The 23,737-nt window shown below is 49.5% G+C and overlaps 1 protein-coding gene across 1 annotated transcript in view; it reads right to left on the bottom strand.

Annotated features, from left to right (window-relative positions):
- Window positions 1-1,454: 1,454 nt before the first annotated feature.
- The window catches only part of LOC141961798 (hydrocephalus-inducing protein homolog), a 120,274-nt gene continuing 97,991 nt past the window's right edge, over window positions 1,455-23,737 (bottom strand). Inside the window, 2 exon segments of the mRNA XM_074909134.1 lie at window positions 1,455-1,480; window positions 1,692-1,961. Coding sequence (XP_074765235.1) covers window positions 1,455-1,480; window positions 1,692-1,961 — 296 coding nt within the window.

Below are 23,737 nucleotides of genomic sequence, written 5' to 3'. Positions count from 1 at the left end.
GATTTACGGAGGAGCTGGAGAGGGCCACAATAAGCTGAGAGGCTGGGAACCCCGTTTCTTCCTCCGGTTCTTACTGCTGGATGTGTGTCCCAGGTGGTGCGATGGGGAGATGATGTGCAGCCTCCTCCCCGTTCAAAGATAAACGTGGTCCTGCAAATCCCAGGTGGATCCCTTCCCCAGTGAAGCAGAGAGCAGAAGGGAGCTTTCCTTGGGCTGCTTCTGCGTGGACCCTGATGCACTTGGTGTAGTGTGAAACACTCACCCCGGTCCCTGGAGAGGAGCCAGGCGCCGAGCTGTTCAGCACTTTTAAAGCCGGCCTGCTCCTAGGGCAAGGCCAGGAACAAGCGTTTCCCACAGCTGAGAAGCTTTGCTGGTTGAGACAGGGATTGCCCAAGTGAGCTGGCAGACAGGGGGAGTGCTGCTTCCAAAATGCTCCCTTTGGAGCCGTGGGCCTGGCATCCGTTCATAAATCCAGCCTCCAGCCACTGCAAGGTGAACATCGCTTCCCCAAGGCGCTTGAAATGTATTGCCATCCATTTCTCTTCAAGCAGAACACACAATAGTGCCAGGTATAGGAAAAGTCTTCTGAGGTGACCCTGTGTGCTTCCTTAGAAAAGATAAGTGTCTGTTCTGCGTAAGAGAAGTCTGTAGGTGGATTTACACATCAGTTTTCTAAAGCTCTTATGCAGGTTGAGTATCATGTTATACGACTATTTGTTGAATCTCCAGATTCAATGTTCCTGATGAGGTTGGTGTAGCAAAGTAGCATCTTTCCACCTTTTATTGAAAGAGCTTTTTTGTTTGAAGAGGAAGATATGTTGCCCAGACTGTTCTCTTCTACTCTGTGAACATCCGTTCCCCCAGACAAAGGTCATTTCAGGCTGAGGAGAGACAATTGATGGGAGCCAGTTTTAAGGTGGTGTTAGAACAGCTCAAACTGCGTATAGAAGCACAGAAAAATATTTAGGTTGAGCTGATTTCTGTATGAAGAATCTCCTAAAGGTCTATAAAGCAGGAAACAAAAATTCTTGTAATGCTCTTTGTCTGTTCCAACCTCTGCCTGTGGCTGCTCTATAAATCCATGCATTGAAAACAATTAAGAAACACCCAAGCTCAGAGAATCGTGATATACAGAATCTACATGACGGCTCTCAGCCACTCTCAGGAATTAGTTTGTAGTGTCTGTGTTTAGAGAAGAGCTTGAATCGTTGATTTCAGAGAAGAGCTTGAATCGTTGATTTCACAGCAAACACAAGTCACATTCTGTATTTATTTTGGGATCTGCATATATAATTTGCATTAATGCAGTTCCCATTACTACCAAAACAGTAGTACTTAGATGGGATCAGAAAACTGCTTCGTGAGCTAAATTTTGACTATTTGATAACAAACCTTCTTCCAAAGTGAGAAGAGTAAGCAAGCTAGATGAGCGAAAATCAAGATAAAGAATTAGTTTAGATCAGACAACCAGCAGTATGAACTGAGGGGCAAGAGTAAAATCAAGTTTAGATCTAAAGGCAGGGAAGCAGAATCCACACTGCAGTTCTTCGCCGAAGTTGTCTGTCTGGTTTTGAGCTGGAAGTCTCCTCGCCCAGCAGGTTTGAACCACTGACGGAGACTCACACTGGAAGTTTTGCTCCACGTCTGCCCTGACGGCATCTTTGCCAGCTGCCCGAGTTCCCCGCTCTTACCGTGCCGTGCAACCCGCTGAGCTGTGATTAACCGCTCTGTCTGATGAGGGAGCACAGGCAGGCGGTGGGGGGGCGTCTGCCCACGAGTGGGGAGCGACAGCTTCACCGGGCAGCACGGAGGGACGAGGAGGGTCTGCCTGTTGGTACCCTCAGGGTTGGCGATGCCGGGCATTGCTGTGCTCCGTTTCTCACCGTCATTCTGGGAGCGCAGCTCCCGCCGCAGCGCTTGATGGCTGAAGATTATCGAAAATAAGAGGGGGCGGTTGGGTGCTGCAATCCGAGATCCACAGCAGAGAGCGTGCCAGGGAGGAGCACAGCCTGTCCCGTCCCCAGGAGATGCAGAGGAGTGCCTGTCTCCCAGACTGGGCACCTGCTTGTCGTCCTGGGTGTGCCCACGTGCGTCCCTCGGCTTCACTCTGAACTGGAGCCAGACCTTCTCTGTCAGTGCAGGCAACCTGCACGTCTCATTCCTTGGAAATATGGCCTCTGCTAGTGCTACCCCCTGTTTTGTGTCACAGCTGAGCAGTTAGAGCTTGGGGGAAATATCCAAGTTCAGTGCCCTCCTTAGACCCAAGGAGTTCAAATCCACCCCTCTCCTAAGAGTTCCTGAACCACAGACCCGCGGAGCATCCTCAGCTTCCTCCACTGACTGCAGACCTCACGGTACTGGAGAGTAGGAGACATGGGCAGAGGGAGAGCGTGTGGGAGCAGCTCCTGCCACCCAAGGAGCAGAGCAGTCCGTGTGGAGGAAAGGGCTGGGTCCTGTTCCTTGCTCCCGGGATTATATTCGCCTTTACCCAGTTACTGTTTGATGCAAAATAGCAACATAGCGCTGAGGGATCTGGTGTAGTTGGGATCTGTCAGTGCTAGGTTAACGGTTGGACTGGATGATCTTCAAGGGCTTTTCCAACCTAGCTGATTCTGTGAAAATATATAGTAAATCCACGTCAAGAGTCTCATGGATAGTCATAGTAAATGAGTAGTAAGTCAAAGGCCAGGAACTAGAGCCCAAACCCAGCTGCGGGCATGACACTGTGGATCGAGTATGCTTCCCACTGGGAGACTTTGCCCTCAGAATGGGTCATTTTTAGGGGTATTAGCTGAAGAAAAGCCTGAAATGCTAAAGCAAGACTTCATCACTTCTTTGCAGCTGCTTTTTCTTACGTTTGTCAGTGCACATGAGCAGCGTGGTTTTCTCTCCTAGTGTAGAAAACCCATCTTGCAGGAACAACCCCATATTAAATAGAAGAGAAGCGGCAGTAGTGATTCCTGGAAATATACGGCTTATGCTGGTAAAGACTGGAACTGGAGATGTAGCTGTGAGTTAAAGGTTTTAAGAGGAATTAAGATAAATCTCTTAAAAATACAGGTCCTTTCAATAGTGGGCATTACAAGTTACAATTACTTTGCCAGCTGCTTCTAATGGCTTTGCTGGAACATTTAGAGACCCCTGGGGTCTCTAAATAAAGCCATCTGCAGAGACAGCGTGCCACTTACTCCTCTGGTTGCTGCACTGGAGTGGTGAAGATAGATGTTCGTGTTTTAGTCTCTTTGCCGTATGCCAGGATGCTTTTGAAGGCGAGGAAGCTCAACAAATTAAGCGCTTTATGTTTTTAGGACAAGCTGTCTGTGTCAGCACTGGTTCACTTACAGCTCTGTTTCAGTGCGTGACTCTATGCAAAACCTAGCATCAAGACTGACACGTAGGTATGTCTGTATAGAAAGATGTTTGTGCACGAACAAGATGAGTAAGTTAAATTCTGTGTTTTCTGTACCTTGGTGGTTAGGAAACAATGGTGAAGTTGCAAATAAGGAAGACTTACAGAAAAAAGATCAAATTTTAATAAGCTCGCATGCATCTTGAGTTTTGGGAATCCAGTTGTGCCGCTGCCGGCGCTGGGGCTGTCGGCTCCGACTGACCAACAGCCCGACCCCAGCGGACAGTGGAGGGGCCCTGGGCTGGGGGTTCTCTCCAGCATGGCCCCTCCTCTCCTGCCCTGGGGAGCCCAGCGCAGGACGGAGCGGAGGGAAGGACCCCCCCTCTCTCCACCTGCTGGCCATGCCTCTTGCCTTGGGCTTCCCCGCTGGCTCCAGCTGGACTTGGTGCCGCTGCTCACCACCCCTGGGCTTGGCTCTTCAGGCACTTTCTACCCACCTCCCCCTCTCCTCAGCCAGCCCACGCTGCTTCAGCGTCTCCACGGGGCTGTTCTGGCAAACGCTGCGGAAAGCCTTCCTCACGGCGGGGTGGACAGTGGCCACCACACTCCTCTCGTCTCCCCAGCCGGTCATTTCACCACGGAAGGTTATTAGGTGGGGCGAGCAGGCTTTCTCCTGCTGGACCCCTGCTGACTCCTAGTGCCAATGACCATCGTTCCTCCGTGTTTCCAGGCCATGCTGTGGCATTCCCAGCACCTCCATGAACACAGGATCCCCTTTTCTTATCCAATCTAATAATACGTTCAGGGTACCTGGTCCTATCTAAAACTGCTATGGAAATGCTTGTGTGCTCGGCCTTAACTCAGGCGTGTTTTTTTCCAAGCCTCTCCAAGAACGTGACTGTGAACACTATAGTAACTATTGAACAAGATGTGCGGGCTTTGTCCTCATCAGTCTGTACGAGAGGGGAGAAGCAGCTGTGGTAATTCCCCCCCATGCTTGCTGGGCCGCCTGGCGCTTGGTGTGATTCCAACCCCTCTCCTGGGCCACACACCAGCCGAGGGTGGTGTGGATTGTAAATGGCAGGGGACTAAAGCCTGCAGCTCATCGAGGATGAACTGGAGTTCACTGCCCATTGGCCAGGATCCTGCAGCCACTCGTCATGATGGTGCCGGGGACACACACACAGAATGTCAGAGGGGGGGGGTCCTGGGAGGAACCAGGCACCTGGGGAGTCCCCAGCTGAAGTGCTAAGGCTTGGACAACTGGCCCAAGCCAGAGTCAACCTATAGATGAATCCTGTACATTTTATACCCGATAACCATTGTGCTAGTAGGTGTTGTACTCAGTTATAACAACGCACTTATGCTGGTGTAAAAAGTGATAAAGCATGGAAGTACTGAAGCCTGAACAACAGGCCCCAAGCTGAAGCTGCTAACTTAGTGTGTAGTCATGAACACAGTATCTAAACTCGCTAGTGAGAGACGCAGCTTAGACAGAATATAGTCAGCAGTGAGGGGAAAATGTTTCTAATTTTCCTTTCTCAGCCTTCGGCAAGGCTGAGAACCCAGGTATCTGGCCTTGTAAAAACTCCCTTGGTTTCCCCCCCTGAGCCCTGGCCAGGCTTTGGGTGGAATCCAACAGGAGGATGAAACCAGAAATTTCCCGCTCAGCACAGAGGTGCCAGCTGTTCTGGCCTGTCGATCTCTGGTATCTAAGGCCGGGCCCGTTTGCAGCGACTCTGGCAGCCTCAGCTACGGGTGGAGGCACCGCGTAGGATTTCCCCCTTGCCGGGACAGGCTCTGCCAACCCTCGCTGTGACCGGGGCTGCCCAGCCACTGCGGGGCTGGGGGATGGGAACGTGTGCGAGGGGTGATGTGTTTTTCTTAATCTCCATTCTCTCTCTCGTGTAGTAATGATTTAATGCATTACCCTGTTTTTTCCTGTTTGCTGCTTTAAGTGCACTATTCTGCTTTTTCTCACTGCGTGTTTTCTGTATTACACTGTTATCACCAGTAAAATATGCCTGCTCTTTTCACCCTGGTGTCGGAGTATAATTGGTATCCGTAATCAGCAGAACACCAGCCCCACTCTGAGGGGACCCAGGTGTCTGGGGGGGTATCCTGGTGTGTGTGGGGGTCACTGGAGTGGAGGTTGGTCACAGTGGTGGGGTATTTGAGGCTGTTGGGGTTGTGTGCCATCACCCCCATCTCAATGGAGCCTGGCCATTTGTTCACCAGCTTGTCAATACAGACCCGGGGCAGGTCATGGGGGGGTGTAAGGGGACCCTCCCAAAACCCCCCAGGAGCCCCTGCTGGCTCCCAAGATCCGCACCCCCTGTGTGCTCTACAGCAACCCCATTATCCTGTGGGGCACCCAGTTGCCCCCAGGACACCCAGTATGTCCCCAGGGCACTCTCAGTGTCTCCGAAGAGCCGGGATAGAAACTTTCCGACACCAATGTGATGCAGATAAGCAGACACTTCTTTATTGACGGCCGGGTGCGCGGGTGAGTGCTCTCACCAACAACGCACACCAGTCACAAGAATCATACAGTTTATGTATTATTCACCCATACATATTCATTAAGTATTCATACGTAAACACAAGAATTCCTGGAAATCATTATCATACTTCCCTCCTACTTCCGATTCTGCGCACTAAAGCTTAGAAATCTCTAGAAATGAGTCTGGGGTGTGGTTTGGGTCGGTGGCCCATGAGTCGGTGGTCGCGATCTCCCCCTGCCGGAATTACCCATTACCTAGTTTCACTGTTCCTTGGCAGAGATCTGTAAACTGTGACAGTTCATTCTCCCCAGTTCTCATTAATCTCGAGTTGTGGTACATCTGAGACGTTATCCAATGTATTCTAGGTAATAAATTACTTCTGTGTCTAGACATCTCTAACGACTTCAAACAGAATTATTTTCAATTCTAAATCTAATTCCCTAAGCAGTATCTAGGTGAACCTAGTAAATGATTACTGACCAAATCTTCGGCCTTGGTACAGGGCTATACAGAGGCGTTTGTAGTAGCATTGGTTGCTGGTTAGATGTGCAAAATGCAAGATAAATGTAAACATGTAACCCTACTAAAATATTTCTGTATTCATACTGGAATCAAACATTATTAGTTCTGATTGGTGGCAAATCAGTGACATCAGGTCCTCAGTGTTCTCCCCAAGCCCTGCCCCCAACCCTGGGTGCCTCCTAAGACCCCTATAATTCACGAAGACACCCCCATAACCCCTGTGATACCCCTCAGGACATCTATGAAACACCAGGAGCACTCAGGACCCCCATTTGACCTCCCAGAACCACTCTAAGTTCCCCTCGGGAGCACATAACACCCCCAGGACCCTTCTAAGGCCCCCAGGACCCCCATAACACCCCCAGGATCCTTTCAAGGGCCCCCAGGACCCTTCTAAAGACCCTCCCAGCACCCCTTGACACCGTCTATGACCTGTCCAGGAACCCTGGGATGCTGCCGAAGACCCCCATAAGTGCCCACATGAACCCCCCCAAGCTTGGCTGTCTTGCGCCCATTGCTCAGCTTGGCAAGGGCCCCGCACATCTCATGGAACAGCAGTGCCTCATTGGACAGCAGCGCCCCTGGACCCGCCCACGCCACTCCTGAATAGGCCACGCCCCCTCCGGGGCCACGCCCCCCGGAGGTGCCACACCCTCAAGAGAACTCCCTTTCTCGTCACTATGGCAAAGGAGAGTGGGGAAAGCCCTGCCCCGAGGTGGGACACACCCCTGGAGAGGCCACACCCCTACAGGGGAAAGCTGTGCCCCCCTCAGAGGCCCCCTCAGCCACAGCTCAATAATAATGGGCGGGGCTCTGGGGCTGGCCCCACCCACCAGCAGGCCACACCCTCTGAGCCGCTCCACCCACTGGGGAGAGATCCCACAGCTGCAGGTGGAGACAGGCCACGCCCCAGCACAGCAGACCCCGCCCCGGGAAGGCTCCACCCAGGAGGCTTTAACCCATGAGGGGTTAAGGGAGAAATGGGGCAGAAATGGGGGGAATGGGGTCCCGGGTCACCGGGGCTGTGGTCGAGCAAAGGCCGAGGGCAGCCATGGAGCCAGGGCCGGCAGGACCAGGACCCCATCACCGCGGAGGGGCTCACGGCTGGCCCCGCTCCCCCGCGTCCGTGACGTTGTGAGGGGATGACATCATACTGGGGTGGTTCCAGAACCACCGGGCAGGGTTTCCAGGGTGATGCTGGGGGGCCACAACAACGCTCCGCAGCACCACAGGGAGCAGCACCTGGCACTGCCTTGGGCTGCAGCAGGGGTGACAGCTCAGCGCCCGCCGGCTCTTCATCCTCACGCCCGGAGAGGCAGGCGAGGGAGATGGCTTCCCCCAGCTTCAGCGATCGCTGCCTGGAGGGGAAGGGCTGTGACGTGGTCATCAGCGTGGACGGTGTCGAGTTTGAGGCTCACGAGACCATCCTATGTAGCTGCAGCGACTATTTCAGGTCGGTGCTGGACGCAGGAGGGGATGGGGACAGACGGCAGCTCCTGGCCTGGCTCACAGCGCCTGGGGGTATCTCCAGCGCTCCCACCAGCACTAAACTCTCACCCAGCAGTTCCCCTGGTCCTGGTCCCTCCCTGAGCACCAGAACTCACCCCCAGCCCAGCGCCTACCAGCAGCTCCGGGGCGGTGCCTGACGAGCCCCGAGGCAGTGCAGGGCTGGCAGCGTGGCTGGCCGGGCTCACCTGCCCTCGGTGCCAGGAGGTTTTCCTGCCCCACAGGACGTTACTCGCTGCTGCTCTTGCTGAAGCGAGGGGACCCTCGCCCTGTCGCTCTCTGGCCGCAGCTCGAGGCTGTGGCTCCTTTTTACAGCCCCAGCTCCTCAAACGGGCACTAACCCACTGCCCGGCCTCCCGGCATGGCTACTGCGGGTGCCCACGCTGGTGCCCAGGGAAGGCAGCCCAGGGGATCAAGGGGTCTGGGCTTAACCCAGCAAAGCTGGTTTTCACCCCCCCTGCTGCTTTGGTTTTGCAGGGCTTTGTTCAGCAGCGGGTGGAACAGCGCCGAGAAGCCAGTATATAAAATCTCCGGCACTTCACCTGACATGATGAGCCTCATCATCAACTATGCCTACACCGGGACAGCGCCGGTCACGGTCGACAACGTGCAGAGTTTGCTCATCGCAGCAGAGCAGTTCAATGTCATGGGCATCGTTGGGCTGTGCTGCGAGTTCCTCAAATCCCAGCTCTGCTTGGAAAACTGCATCGGCATCTGGAGGCTCACAGGGTATTACTTCTGTCCCGACCTGCGAGACGCAGCCGACGCGTTCATCCTCCGACACTTCGCAGAGGTGACCCGGGTGTCCACGGAGCTGCTCGACCTCTCCATCCCCGAGCTCAGTCTCCTCGTCGAGCAGGCCGAGCGCGGCGGGACACGAGACGACGCCGTCCGCGAGGCTGTCGACAGATGGGTCGCTCACAACCTGCCCAGACGCCAGCAGCACCACGCAGCCTGGCAGCAGCCACAGCGCGGCTACCCCGCGCGTGGGTGACGCAGCAGCAAGCCCAGACAACATCTTCCCTCCTGTTTCTTCTCTACTTTGATAAATTTCACCTCTTCGACCTACACTTAAACATGACATGATAAGTCCGTATGGTGGTTTCTGTTGTGTGGGTTTTTTTTCCCTTCTACAAATCAGCTAGAACACACCCCACAAGAGGAATAATTGCTTGGAGGTTTGGTAGGCTGTTCTTGTGTATGAAGCCAATTTGTGCCGTGACGAGCCGCCCCTTCCACTAACAGGTTACAGCCATTTCTCCAGGGGTGCCTCCGGTGGCAATCGCAGCAATCCTCACTGCACACAGCCTGCGCTTTCTCCTGAAAAGCCCGTGGAGTAACACAGGGAAAACACGATGATAGGGGCTTGAACGCTCCTCACTGGCTGAGAATCTGGTTGCAGTTTCACGAGATCGCCTGTATTGCCTTTTTTCGGAGTATTTACAAACCCATGAATCTCCAGTGTCGCCGTCATTCCAACCCAGCGAGAGGCCCCACTGCCGGCCCTTGGAGAAAGCCGGAGCCGGGACCAAACCCAGCTCCAGTCAGCCCAGGAGATCACAACAGACCCAGATGCAGAATTACACGCAGACCTGGCAAACCCATCACCGCCCCTTCAGAGAACTGCAGGATGGTTTGTGTTGGAAGGGACCTTAAAGATCACCAAGTCCCACACCCTGCCCCAGGCAGGGACACCTTCCACTAGCCCAGGTTGCCCAAAGCCCCGTCCAACCTGGCCTTGAACCCTTCCAGGGAGGGGGCAGCCACAGCTGCTCTGGGCAGCCTGTGCCAGGGCCTCACCACCCTCACAGGGGAGAATTTCTTCCTCAGATCTAATCTAAATCTCCCCCCTCTCAGTTTAAAACCATTACCCTTATCCTATCCCTACCCCCTGATCCAGAGTCCCTCCCCCCTTTCCCGCAGCCCCTTTCAGCCCTGGGAGGCCGCTCTAAGGTCTCCCCGGAGCCTTCTCTTCTCCAGCTGAACCCCCCCTCTCTCAGCCTGTCCTCACAGGGGGGTGCTCCAGCCCCCCGAGCATCTTTGAGGCCTCCTCTGGACCTTCTTGAGCTGCGGGACCCCTTCTGGGGGCCCAGAGCTGGACACAGCACTGCAGGGGGGTCTCGCCAGAGCTGAGCAGGGGAGAGAATCCCCTCCCTTGACCTACTGGCCACAATTCTCTTGATGTAGCTCAGGACACAGTTGGCTTTCTGGGCTGCAAGTGCACCGTGCTGGCTCATAGTCACTGTCTATGACAAGCTCAGTTTCTTACATGAAATGTGTCTTTAAGTCATTTCATCTTTCTATAGTCATTTCCCCATAAAAAACCTTACTGTCCTTTATAAAGTGCTTTGAATTCTATGGATGAGAAGGACTGTATGAAAAGAGTCAGATTTTAATCACTATTGTTACTATTAACCTAACATGATGATTTGTCAAATTATGAGTTTATTATTAAAAAATAATATTTTGATAAATATTATGACATATTTATCAAAAGTAAGTAGTGATGCTGGCAGAAAAGCCCTATATACTACTTTCTACAGTTGGTCATACTGACAAAAACAAGGCTTGTTTAATACAGAAATGTTCCTGATAAATTCTGGAACTTCCTGACAGAGCAAAAGCTGTGTATAATCCCTTCATGAGGAGCAGAAGAGCAACCCAGGACGGACTCTACCCAATTTAAAAGCTGATACGATTCAGGGGTCATCCATCACGAGCGTGGAAACACGTCCGACACGTTTTCCCTGCAGGAGCTCCATGAGCACAGACGGCACCAAGAACCTCTTCCACTGCTTTCAGCACGTGGAGAAAGAAACACCCAGATTCGGATAAACCCCATCAGCAGCCCGGCTGTTCAGGAAAAGCCCGGCGGCCAAACTCGATGTCAAGAGAAACAACAGGCTGAGGCAGCCAGAGGGTGAGTGTGGACATTAAAAACTGCTGCTATGAACCGCTCCGGTGTGAAATCCAGTCGATGGACAGCCTGGGACTGGTTTCATCATGCTGTGCTTGTGCCACGTCGAAGAAAGTAGCTGAGACTTGGTAAAACCAAGGGAGGAGGTGTTGCTGTCACAGTTAAGTTGCTGAATTTGGTAAGATACATGGACCTTCAGTCCCCTTAATACGTGAGCAGAGCAAATTTTTACCCTTACTGAATCAAACTGTACACACCACACTGCTTTATCCCTCGAGCTCAGTTTCTGACTAAGTCATGATCACCACGAAGTGCAGCCCACTTTTTCATTCACATTTGCAGTGGGATATAGCAAATATGAATTCTGGCCACACTTGGTTGCCCTTTTCATGTCTAAAACCTCACTGAAATGCACAGCATGACCGCAAGGTGTTCTACTTTTAACAATGTATATTTTGTTGTACGAAAATTGAATCACGGAGGTAGACAATATTTGGGAAAAAAAATGGAGTACACGATCAGCGCTGTAGAAAAACATTCAGAAGAGCTGTAAAAGTCAAAAGCGACAACATCTTCCTCTTTCTGGTAAGGATATTTAATTATTAATCCACATAACAAATAACAAAAATAGTGAATGTTAAAGAACCTTCTGCTTTGGCAAACTTTAGTTTATACTTGGTTAAAATCCCTATTTCTCACTCCTGTAATATTTTCTTTGAGAGGTTTTCAAGCTACCTCATAACATGCCTGTGAAATACATCACTTCTCTCCCTTACAGATGAGAAAATCAAGCAAAGCGTAATTAATTCATCCTTCTAAAGCTGCAGTCATCCCTAACACAGAGATCAAAGATTCTGGGAGTGAGGGAGCGAAACAGAGAAGCGATGTTAACCCCAGTCTCCAAATCTCCTGGTGAATCAGGGATAAACCTCCTTGCAGGGTGCTAAGGAACCGATTTCAGATTAATCTCTCAAACACGGCCACCCCTCGCCAGGCTGCAGGCAGAAGGATGTGCCACCAAGACAGATGAGGCGCTGCCGTCCGACGGTGTCACTGGCCCTGCCACTTGCAATCCACTGACAAAATGGTACTGAACTGCTGACCTAAGTCTGCAGAGAGGGAACGGAGGTTGTATGAGGCAGAGCTGGGACTGAGAAAAAGATCGGATCACAGTGTGAAAAATCTGTTCCTTCCCAATTACTGAGCTTCTCCGATAAGCTGGAGGTTAAAAACAATCCTGCCAAATCACTGATGATTTCATCAAATATACAGAGAACTCGAGGCTGAAGTGTCTATTTTGCTTGACAAGCAAAGCAGACACGCTGAGAGGGAGGGAGTAAAATACATTAATTACAGCCTGAGTGAGAGGGTATCAGAAAACATTCTGATTTTTCAGAAAACCTTCTTTATGATCCCCAAAGTGTATGCAAGGCAGTTAGGGGGAATCTTTGGAATTATGGGGAATCTTTGGCTGGCTTCTCTTGCCAAAAACAACTGGAGGTTGACAAAAAGTCAGCCCTATGGTGGGCTTGCCCCATCAGCACACACACAAACGTTTATTACCCCAAGGAAACAAGTCCCCCGCCCTCAGAAACCTGAAGGATGTGAGTTTAGTAGCCACTACATCCAAAGGCTGTGGTTAGGAACTGTAACCAAGGCATAGCCAAGACACCAAACAAATGCAATAAAATAAAAACAGAGCAGTAAAAATTCAGCTTTGGTCTAGAAAAAAGCCCACCACTATTCTGCATGGTATCACTAACGTTCAAAATAATGTCTGAAGGCTTCACCAGATGCCAGATTTCTTCATCATCACGCACGATGCACAACACTTCCCATCTTAAAAGCCCACACCGACGTGAAGGGATGTTGCCTGCAGGAAATGCGACCAGGGACCCAGCACATTGCCCGCAGCGCCAAAAAGCAGCAGTAACACGGGATGGGAACAGCTGGCCCAGGAGCAGCCCTGCAGGAACAGCCTGGGAGCTGCAGGGAATCAGAAGCTGGATGCACACCATGTCTCATTAAATGACAGCAAAGGTCCCCGGGGCGTCCGAGCCGGAGCAGAGCCTCCGAGGCACGAGCGGCCGCCCCTCCGCTCTGCCCAGCACTGAGGAGGCTGCTGGGCACTCGGCTCCACGGGGGCCAGCTCACGGGCTGATCCACCAGCAACCGAGAAAGTGCGATGGGCACTTAGGAGAAGTTTGGAGCCAACGTTGGAGCCAACGGAGCCGTCCAGTCTTGGGAGGAGCTGGGGTCTGCATTTCTGCAGCAGAGGACCAAAGCGGCGGAACACAGCACAAAGCCAGGAAGCTGAGGAGCAGCAGCTCTGCTGAACGTCGGCCGTGGGCAAAGTGGGAAACAGCAGATTCCAACAGCAGCAGGGATGCTCCAGGTTAGAGCTCAGAGAAAACTGTCCAGTGTAAAGGCTGATAAAGCGCTGGCAGAGGGTGCTTACAGGAGAGGTGGGGACTTTTTAAGAAGATTGAACAAACACCTTGTAAGAAGAACACGAGCAGATCTGACCCTGCCTGAGGCCAGGAGGCCAGACGAGGCGAGAGCCCATGGCCCCGGCCGAGCCCACGGAGCTGCGCGTGTCAGCCCTGAGCCTCCCCACGGGGCCCTGCAGAGACACTGCACAAGGACAGAGCTCACCCCGCTGCCCTGGGACAGTACGGCAGACACACGCCCAGGAGACCTCCAGCTACAAGGACAAAATTCTACAGCCACTGAACAAATCTCAAAGCTGAATGAACCGTTTGTCTCCCTCTCCCTTCAGAATTCCTACACACACACACACACACAGAGTTTTAATATAACTCCAGGAATTTGAAATATGGGTAAAAATATCTTCTCACAGCTATTATCTCCATACTACAGGTTTGACAGTGAACTCTGTACAGTGCCTTAAAGCTCCAGAATAACTTGTCATCAGCTCCATCCACATTTCTCCTCTTATGAGCCTTCCCCACCCTGCTCCTACTTCCTTATTTTCTTTCTTCTTCTTTTTTTTTTTTTTTTTTTTTTTTTTCCCCACACTATGGAATTATCGCAAAAAGCAAGATGAACAAAGATGATTAGATGAAGGTCACAAGCTGAAGTATGCGAGATTTGGTATCAGCAGAGTTAAATACATCAGGGAGGAATGAGATATATTGACAGCTGAAGGGTTTGTTCATTTGCAAATTTTCTGCTAGATCCACTTTTGAGAAAGTCAGAATGTAATAAACAGTCATTCTCTGCAGGGTTATGGATGAGAAAAAAGAAGAGTTCTAAGTAGTATTGATTTGGGGTGAAGTGGCAGAACGTGACAATCAATAGAGTTTAGTCAGATATAAAATAGGAATCACACCAGTCATGACAGGATTGTTACAGGAGTCAAAATCTGGTATTAGCTGGACCTGTACTGCAGTTTTGTGTTCTTAAATAATTAACCATCAAAACAGGAAGGCAACTTTAGCCGATCTGTATATCCCTAGTAATACAAATAGGTACCAAATACCGGGTACCAGTACTTTAGCTTCTTAGAAAGAACAGTGAGAGTCTAGACAGTCTGAAGTGCAAGTTTACCTAAGTGAAAACAGTCATCTGACAAAGAAACAACAAAACAGTCAGCAGCACAGTCCTTGGAATAGCTTCCTTTGTGGAAGCCCCAGCACTGTGTTCAGATATCTACCATACTTAGCCATGAAAGTACCAAAATACTCCATGTGTTACGTAGGCTATATTGAGTAAAAATAGTAGTAAAAATGTCACCTGAAAGCAGTTTCTAAGATTTTGTGTGATTTAGGAGCCCTGTGACAGAAAGAAAAAAAAAAAAGGAAAGAAAAGAAAAAACAAAAGAAAAAGGTGTTAATTGCCAGAATTTGCTTTAAGATAATCTTGAAAATGCTGCAATATTTTAGGAAATATTTATTACAGTTGAAAACTTGCTGAGGTTCCACATGCTCACTGAACTGTATCGGCATGCCACTCATCATGTCACGAATCAGACACGCAGCCACTGATACAGTTAACAAACAATCCATACTTCAAAGTGTCCCATGAGCAGGGGCAATTCAAAGGCGGCTGTGGAATTTATGGGCAAGCAGAAAGGCTCACGCTTCCCCCACCGCTAGAACACCACCAGCCCCGCGAACACAGCCGCTCCTGAGGGTGGGGAAGGCCAAGGAAACCCTTTAGATTACCACACAGCAATTTCTTCATCCATTTACCTCGAAGAACATACTACGAGGCGAGTTAGGCGTTTTTGAAGGCCCCTCCGCTGTTACAGCACACATTCCTCATTCCCAAACATTCACCTCTCTCCCCATTGTTTCTGCAATGTTTGCAGCTGAAGGATCAGAAAGCCAGCCGGCCTGGTTCATTGTCAGTGTTGGAACAGCAGTGCCATTCTTTCTTATCCCCACATGTAGGTATTCGTTTGATCTTCGATGCTAGCAGCAGCTATCCTCTCATTTCAGGGCAGCATTACAACACGAGGAGAGGCTGCCATCCAACCAGAAACAGAGGGTGCAGTGACAAGACAGCACTAAGCAGACATATCTAAATCACCCCCCCAAACAAGGCCATGCTTATAAGCACAACGCAGGGGCGTCCAGAATCTCTAGGCAGTTGCCTGAAATCTCTGCAGCAATTCCTGCAGTAATACGCCCAAAGTTTGCATGCAGAGCCACATAAATTCAGGGGGTTTGGCTTGCAAATGCTTCAGTGGGTACCAGGATGCTGCTGCACTGTTAGTTCAAGATGCTCTGTAGCTCATCGGTCTGCAGGGAGAGGCGCTCGGAAGACCTCGCGATGTGCGGGAAGAATAGGGAACCAATCAAACATGCCAAAACACAGCCACGCTTAAGGTGGATGCCTTTAAGGAGCATATATAAAGCAATTGCGCAGCTAATAAGTTGAACAAGTAGTCAACCCACATATTGGCGTCTGTGCTTTTGTTCCCGCGAAGGTTTTAACCTCCTGCAAGGGTTAGCTGTGATCTGAGCGCCACGTGTCTGTGGATTGGCAGGTAGAAAAAGACAGCTGATGCCTTACCACAACAAATGGTGACCCCGACGTGATGGCAGTGGTGATTTCGGTGTGCGGACCGGTGGCGGTCGGCGGCACACGGCAGGAGGTGACGGAGCTCCACGCAGGACGGGAGACTCCACGGCGCGCCATGGAGGCCACAATCAAGGTACTGAAAACATGGGGAATGCAATATAAGACTTCCATGAAGTCGAGCGCTTTAAGAGCTATGCTACAAAGATTATTAAAGCTCGGCATTTTGGCCGAGCCGATGGATTGCATGAAGTCAGAGCTCTGGCCTCTAATCAAAGCTGATTTAACAGAGCAGGCAAAATTGGGAAATCCACAGCATTTGGTGACTTGGGATAAGGCAAATGCATTGATGAAAGCCACCCAAGCCGAACAACGTGCATCTAAGGATGCACACAGGGGACTGCAACGCTTCTCAGAGGAGACTACTCAGTCGGAGGAGTCCGCGGGGTCCAGCAGCGGTCGGGGTGCGCAGTATGGAGATGGCAACGGCGGCCCGGGGCCCCCCCGAGCCCCCTGCGCCGTGGAGCGGCCGCCTGCGGCTGAGCCCGGCACCGCGCGCTGGGCCCGCCCCCCCCCTCCTCGCGACAAAAGCAACGAGTTTTTCACAGAGCAGGTGCTGACGCTGTCATGCAGCACAGGCTTTATATGTTCTTAATGGAGTCTTCGTATTTGTAATGTTTGTCATTCTCTGTTGTGTCAGTAAGGAGTGTGAGGGACTTCCTGGTGTGGTTGTGTGATTGTTCTGCGTGTGTGAGACGCAGCCCAGCTGCAGCTGCGGAGTCATCGGTGCTGCTGTCTGTTCGGGCTCAGTGTTCTCAGTGTTACAGGTGAAATACCTCCTCTAGCAGGAGGCAGTCATTCTGTGTTGGTTGTTGTCTTGAATTTAGGTGCATGCTCTGCGGGGAGAGTGCACCTCTGAACCATCTGCCTAATGGAAATATTCTTGAAAGATCATCTACCACCTGACAGGGGTTGGTTTTTTTACCAGGGGTCGTAGATGCTGGTTATAAAGAGAAAAATCAAAACTATGGTCTGTACCCCTGTGCTCTGTAACAAAACGGTCAAAAATTGTTCAGCTTGTTAATTTTACTGTGGCTCCCCCTACTACTATGCCGAGAAGCCGCGATGACTCGGGATTTGGAACAGCAGGTACCCCTTAAATATTTCTGGACTCAGACAGTGACACAAGGTTGACTTCTGGTAAAATGTACTCTCGTTAAAGCTAAAAAATCTGTCGAGCTGACAGGCATTTTAGATACTGGCGCAGATGTGACCGTAATATCTGTGAGCAGACTGGCTGTTGGCTCCGGTAACTCAAATGCTTTTCAGGGTTGGTGTCATGCTGTAACAATTCAAAGCAAGGATCTCATTCATGTAAGAGGCCCAGAAAGCTGGGTAGCAAATATTCATCCATTTATATTGGAAACCCCTATTACGTTTTGGGGTTGTGACTGTATGACTCAATGGGGAACTCCAACTGGATCAAATTTGTCTTAATCACCACTGCAGCACAACCCACCCTGAAACCCACCCTGAAACTCACCTGGAAAATGGAATCACCGGTGTGGGTGGGTCAGTGGCCCTTGCCAAGGAAAAAGTCATGCCACCTTAATGACTTAATTCAGGGATGATTAAGTTTCTTATTTTAAAGAAAAGTGGTAAATAGTGACTTTTACATGATCTCCAGCATATTAATGATACCACACAGGATAAAAATACTTTACAACCATGAATGCCCTCCCCAACAATGATTACCTGAAACTGGCATCTTGTAGTAATTGATCTAAAGGATTGATTTATTTTATCATTCCCTTGCATCCGAACGATGCACCTACAATTACCTTTTCTATTCCCACTATTGATGTTAGTGAACCTGCAAAACAATACCACTGCATTATTTTACCATAAGACATAAAAGTCCCACCAGGTCCCCCAAGCTGTTACATATCATTATATGGATGACATCCTTACAGCAGCAGTAACACAGGAGATCATGGAAAAGGCTCTGGCTTTAACCAAGCACTCACTATCTCAAATGGTGTTGCAAATAGCGCTTGAAAAGGTACAGATATCATCACCAGGCAGTACCTGGGCTGAAGGATTTGTGAACAGACTATTGTCCTGCAACAGCTTAAACTTAAAACTGATGTTAAGACTTTAAAAAAGATTTACAGAAACTGTTAGGAACCATAAATGGGATACAGCTGTGTGGGCCTAACTCATGATGATCTGCATAGCTTGTTTGATATTTTATGAAAAGATCCTTCACTGACATCACCCAGAGTACTTACAGAGAAAGCAAAACAAGATCTCCACCGTATAGCTAACGCCATCTCAAACAGACAAGCATCACAGGTACACTGCATTCCCCCACGGGACAAGCCACCGTAGAAAGAGCACGCCAAACTTTGAAAGCACTTTTGCAAAAACAAAAAGGGAGAGAGATCTTGGCTCCAGGGCAGCCATATGCTCCGCTGTTTCAGTGGGATGAAAAACACATGCCTTTTTTCCACCAGAATGCCAGAGCAAAATCAAAACCAGTTTTCTTTGTCAAGGCATCAGGCTAAAGACATCACTGCAACTTGCCCTGAATACCAGACAGACTCCATCTCCTCAACAGGGAAGTGGTGTCGACCCTTGGGGACTCACCTCCTCAGAATTATGCCAATCTGATGTCACTCACTCCGCTGCATTTGAAATGTTAAAATATGTACATGTGTCTGCTGATGCCTGTTCTGGAGCACTGTTTGCATCCTGCCATACAGTGGGGGGTCAAGCACCTGACCAGCATTCCCCACTCACCGACCGGTCAGGCCATGGTGGAGCATACATCTAGCAAGCTAAAGCGTCTGTTACAACAACAACAACAACAAAAGGGGGAAGATGCAAGATACCAGATCAACAAGAGGTCCAGAGCAAGTCTCAAGTGTTAACAAAAAACTTAGAAAGTAGTAACTGAGGAGGACCATATCTTTTAATAACCTGGGGAAGAGGTTATGCTTGTGTCTCCACAGGTCTCGTCTCCAATGGTCACCAGCAAGGTGTGTGCAACCCCCCCTGAGGGTGAGAGGCAGCCAGCACTCAGGATCCAGCTGTGGGTGCTGTGGGTGCCCCTGTGCCGACAGTTTGCGGTCTCTTCGACTGGTCATTTAAGCAGAATGTCTGGGTAATGTTTGCTACTGCAGCAGAACAAACTACACTACAGTTGCCAATTCTTTTAAGAGAAGATGCTGACAGTAATTGCAACTCCTTAATGAGATATCTAGGCTTACTAGTCACTAGTGAAAGATGTAGTTTAGATGAAATGCAGTTATTAATAAGGATGAAATGCTGTAAGAATGTGTGTATTCAACTTTCTTTGTTTAGCAATATTAAGAATTAAGAGCTCAAGTGTTTAACCTTATTAGAAACTCCCTTGGTTTTCCCCCTGGAGTGCTGGCCAGGCTCTGGGTGGAACCCAACGGGAGGATGAAATCAGATGTTCCCGCTCAAAGAAAACTGCCAGTTATTTTGGCCTGTTGATTTAGAGGCTGGACCTGCTTGCAGCGACTTTGGATGCCTCACCTACGGATGGACGCATCACGTAGGGTTTCCAGTTTGTGAGGAAGGGCACTCTGAATTCTCGCTGCATCCAGGGTTCCCCAGCGATTGCAGATCTGAATGTTAGTACTTCTATTAAGTGTGCTATTCCGTACTTTCCTTACTGTTTATTTTGTAGTATTTAGTCATATCTCTTATTTATCAGTACTGAAATTAGCCTACTCTTTTAACTAGTAATTGTAACTGCTGTACTGTTTCAGCCTTCTGTGGAACTATTGTAAGTATGCTGTGTTTTTGAAGTTTGTCTAACCTTTAGTTGATACAGCTCTCAAACAAGTCTTGCAGGTGCCGTTGCAAAAACCGAGAAAGGGGAGATCTGGGAGGCATCGGCCTTACACAGCCTCTGACAAACAGCTAGGCTTTGATGAAGAGCAGGCCTCAGAAGATAGATAAGAAACTGCTGAGCTGTGCCAAGGTGGCAGGGAAAAATCAATCAGGACAGCAGGCATTTTGCCTGGGCTTAGCAACTGCTGCCGACCCATCTCAGACCTGTTTGATTGGAGTTAGAGCTGAGAGGCTCTCTTCCCCCAGTAGCTGGGAATAGCATGCGAGGTCAGGCCTGGGGATGTATATAGTTTGGTGGACAAAAAGCCGATCTGACACATGGTTGGTATCATCAGACAGTCTGGCTGGGATGGCAAACCCGTGCCTTTAGCCTGGGCTTGTCAAAATACCAACAAGGCCGCCTTTGTTACCACAGTCGCTGTTGCAGCGGACCTCATAGGACGCCTACGCAACATGACCCTTCAACACTTTGGGAAGGAACCTGACACAATACTCATCCCCTGGAAGCAGCAAGTGTGGGACGACATGGTTACACGTTCGGAAGACTTACAACGTGCCATCTTTGACTTTCCAGGGTCCATGACAACTGGAAAGGGTCTACAATGGGTTACACACCTGAAGACACTTCAGCTACAACTTACACTACCTCTAGTCATGCGCCCTCTTAACGGTACAACATACCTTACAGATGCCTCATCGCAATCACAAACAGCTGCAGTCGTATGGAAAGCTGAAGGATATTGGGAAAAGAGGTTGTGGACTCAGACTAATAAATTAGTACAATGGTTGGAAGCCAAAGCGGTCCAGACGGCACTCCAGCAGGAAACAGAGAATCCAATTAATATTGTTACAGACTCTCTCTATGTTTATAAACTTGTACACAAAATGGTAACCGTAGGATTTGTGCAGACGGAAGTATCGACTTTGCTTTATGACGCTCTACAACAACACGTAGGACAGGCCTTTCTTACACATGTGAACAGTCACCAATCCTTACCTGGTCCGATTATAGAAGGCAATCATAAGGCTGACCAGGCGGCACGGGGTGTATGGTCACTAGATGCTGCAAAGCATTTACACGCCTTTCTACACCTCGGAGCAAAAGCCTTAGCAAAAACATGTCATATTTCTCTGTCACAGGCAAAAAACATAGTGGCACTTTGTCCCTACTGTCAAAAGGGCCCACTGTGGGAAGCAGGGGTCAATCCAAGGGGTATCTCCCCCAATCAGATATGGCAAACTGACATAACAGAATTTGACCTATTAAAACCAAATAAATACCTCATAGTAACCATTCACACCTTGAGTTCTACAATATTAGCCACGATGGCTTGCAAACAAACAGCCAGACACATTATTGCTCATTGGGAGGGCGTCATCGCCTTATTAGGGAAGCCACAAGAGATTAAAACAGATAACGGCCCTTGTTTCATCGCGAGATGTACGAAAGAATGGTGTGCGTTATGGGACGTCAAGTTAGTACACGGCCTTCCTTACAGCAGTCAAGAGCAAGCAATAGTGGAACGTGCGCATCGCACCCTAAAAGCCAAACTACAACAGCTTGGGGAGGGGGAAGGTCATAAGGGGACAATACCCATAGACCGGCAACAGACTTTACTGTCCCGCGCCCTTTATGCTTTAAATCATTTTGTAGAGGCGACGAGTCCACACCTCCCCTGTGGAAACACTTTATGCCAACCCAGGAGACAAAAAACTATCCTTTGGTTCAGGTCAAGGAACCGGGAGCGATAGAGTGGGAATCAGGCTGGTCACTGAGAGTGTTTGGGCGTGGGTATGCAGCAGTGGAAAAAGATGGTTTAATTAAATGGATACCTGCCCGATGTATAAAACCTGAAATAACCATTTCTTCTTAAAGTTTTTGCAGATTTTCTGTGGCTTTTGGCTACTTGGATCTTCTGCTAGACGAACCATCTCGCCCAGACCCAACATATGGGCAAGCACTACAGAGAAGCATACAGCAGCTGTGGTTAATACAGAGAAAGAATGGAAAAAAAACCCAACACCAAAAAAACCAACACTGAAAAACCCACCCTTGCACATGAAGAAATAGAACAACAAGTCTTCAATTATTTCAAATATAGCTATATAGCATGGGGAGGGGGAAGTGTAGGGAGAGGCGCTCGGAAGATCTCACGATGTACAGAAAGAATAGGGAAGTAAAGATCTCGCGATGTACGGGAAGGCATATATAAAGCAATTGTGCAGTTAATAAATCGAACAAGAAGCAACCACCATATTGGCGTCTGTGCTTTTGTTCCCGCGAAGGTCATAATCTCCTGCATGGATTAGCTGTGATCTGAGCGCCACACCTCTGCGGATTGGCAGATAGAAAAAGACAGCTAATACCCCTACCTCAACACAGGACTACTGCAGCTGGAATATTTTTGGATTGCAGAGAGACAAAGCTCCTGCTTAAGGAAAAAGATTAAAAAAAAAAAAAAAAGAAAAAAAAAGGCAGGGTGTCATGGAATGCTGTTTTGACTGAATATCACCTAAGGCCCAAGCCCTCTACTCATGTTGTTGGATAAATGAGATTGTCTTTGTTATTTGATTTCTCTATCTCGATACTGAATTTCACACCTCCTATCTTATTTTATTGAATCTGATGGAGAACCAAAACTTGCTGGTTTTAACTTTGCTGGTATAGCTGCTGCTACGATTTGGGAATAATTTTTTGAGGGGTGATATTAATGCATATTAAAAGACAAACCTGTGCTGGATATTAGATGACTGAACTCCAGTAAGATTTAATTCCCATTTCTACCATTCTGCTACTTCTTATTAAACTTGAAATAGTTCTCAGATTTTATTTTTCTATTGAGTCTACCAACAGGAGAGTACAATCAGTACTATAAAAGTGTGTTCTGGAATGTAAGCATTCAGTTTCTGCCCGAACTACCACGACAGGTGATTTACCATTCCACTGAGAACATTCTTGTCTCACTACAGACAGGGCAGTTTGCAGAAACCTAGGCAGGAACAAGGGAGGCACAATCTTTCGTGGCAATATCCTGGGCTTAATTTAAATTGCCTCAGCAGATAATGGTCAGTGCTGGCAGTTTTTTCTCAACTAAGTAATCCGACATCACCTCCGTGAATGGGAGGAGTGGGGCGTAGCCAATGCACAGCAGCCCTTTCATTTACCGAGGTATGACTTTGTTTGCAGAGAATATGCCCTGGGGTGGTGGCAGGAGGGAGGAAGAGGAGCCACTTCTAGGAGCTTGGGTCTTCTGCTTTGATTAGGTCACAGCTACAAATAGATTTAGGACTCAGCCATGCTCAGTATTTTGCTCCTACTCGTACACAATGCTTTTAGAAATAAAAAATTAAAAAATGGAATGTGGAATTAAGGTGGTTGATTTAAATGACAGCAGAAACCAAAAAATTACAGATCTCATAGTCCAGCAGCTCCTTAAAGGAGTCTTAAACATCAAAAAGCAAGAAAAACCCTTGCGGGACAACATCCCACCCAAGAGGAGGAAGATGGTGGAGCAACGGGTGGGAAAACACTCCAAAACCCCGCGGGAGGCGAAGCCGGACAGGCACAGCGTGGCGGCAGGCAGCAGCAGGCAGCAGCAAGCGGAGAGCATCCGATGCCGACCACGTGCCCGGCAAGCGAGCCAGAACCTGAGGGACACCACGGACAGAGTGCCGCCGCCCCCCGACCCCTTCCGACAGGCGGGCAGAGAAGACGTGGAGCCGGATCCCCGCCGCACGCAGCCTGCGCCCGCCCGCCCCAGCCCCAGCCCCAGCCCTCTCCCATCTCTCTGTTTCTCACTTCATTAAAGGTTCGATGTGCGTTTCACAGCGCCTCTGCCTGGGCTCATCCCTGCAGCGGGAGGCGGGGGGCCAATGCAGCCCCTGACCCGTGTGTAGATCTGACCCTCCACCGCTTCACCCACTGCATGAGGAACCCCCCATGACTCTGGGTGGAGATGCTGAATCAGAACATTAGTTCCCAGACTCACGGTTAACGAACTAGAAAGA

Source organism: Athene noctua, chromosome 6 (assembly GCF_965140245.1).
Source record: "Athene noctua chromosome 6, bAthNoc1.hap1.1, whole genome shotgun sequence".
NCBI lineage: Eukaryota > Metazoa > Chordata > Aves > Strigiformes > Strigidae > Athene > Athene noctua.
This window is presented reverse-complemented; position numbering and strand designations above follow the sequence as displayed.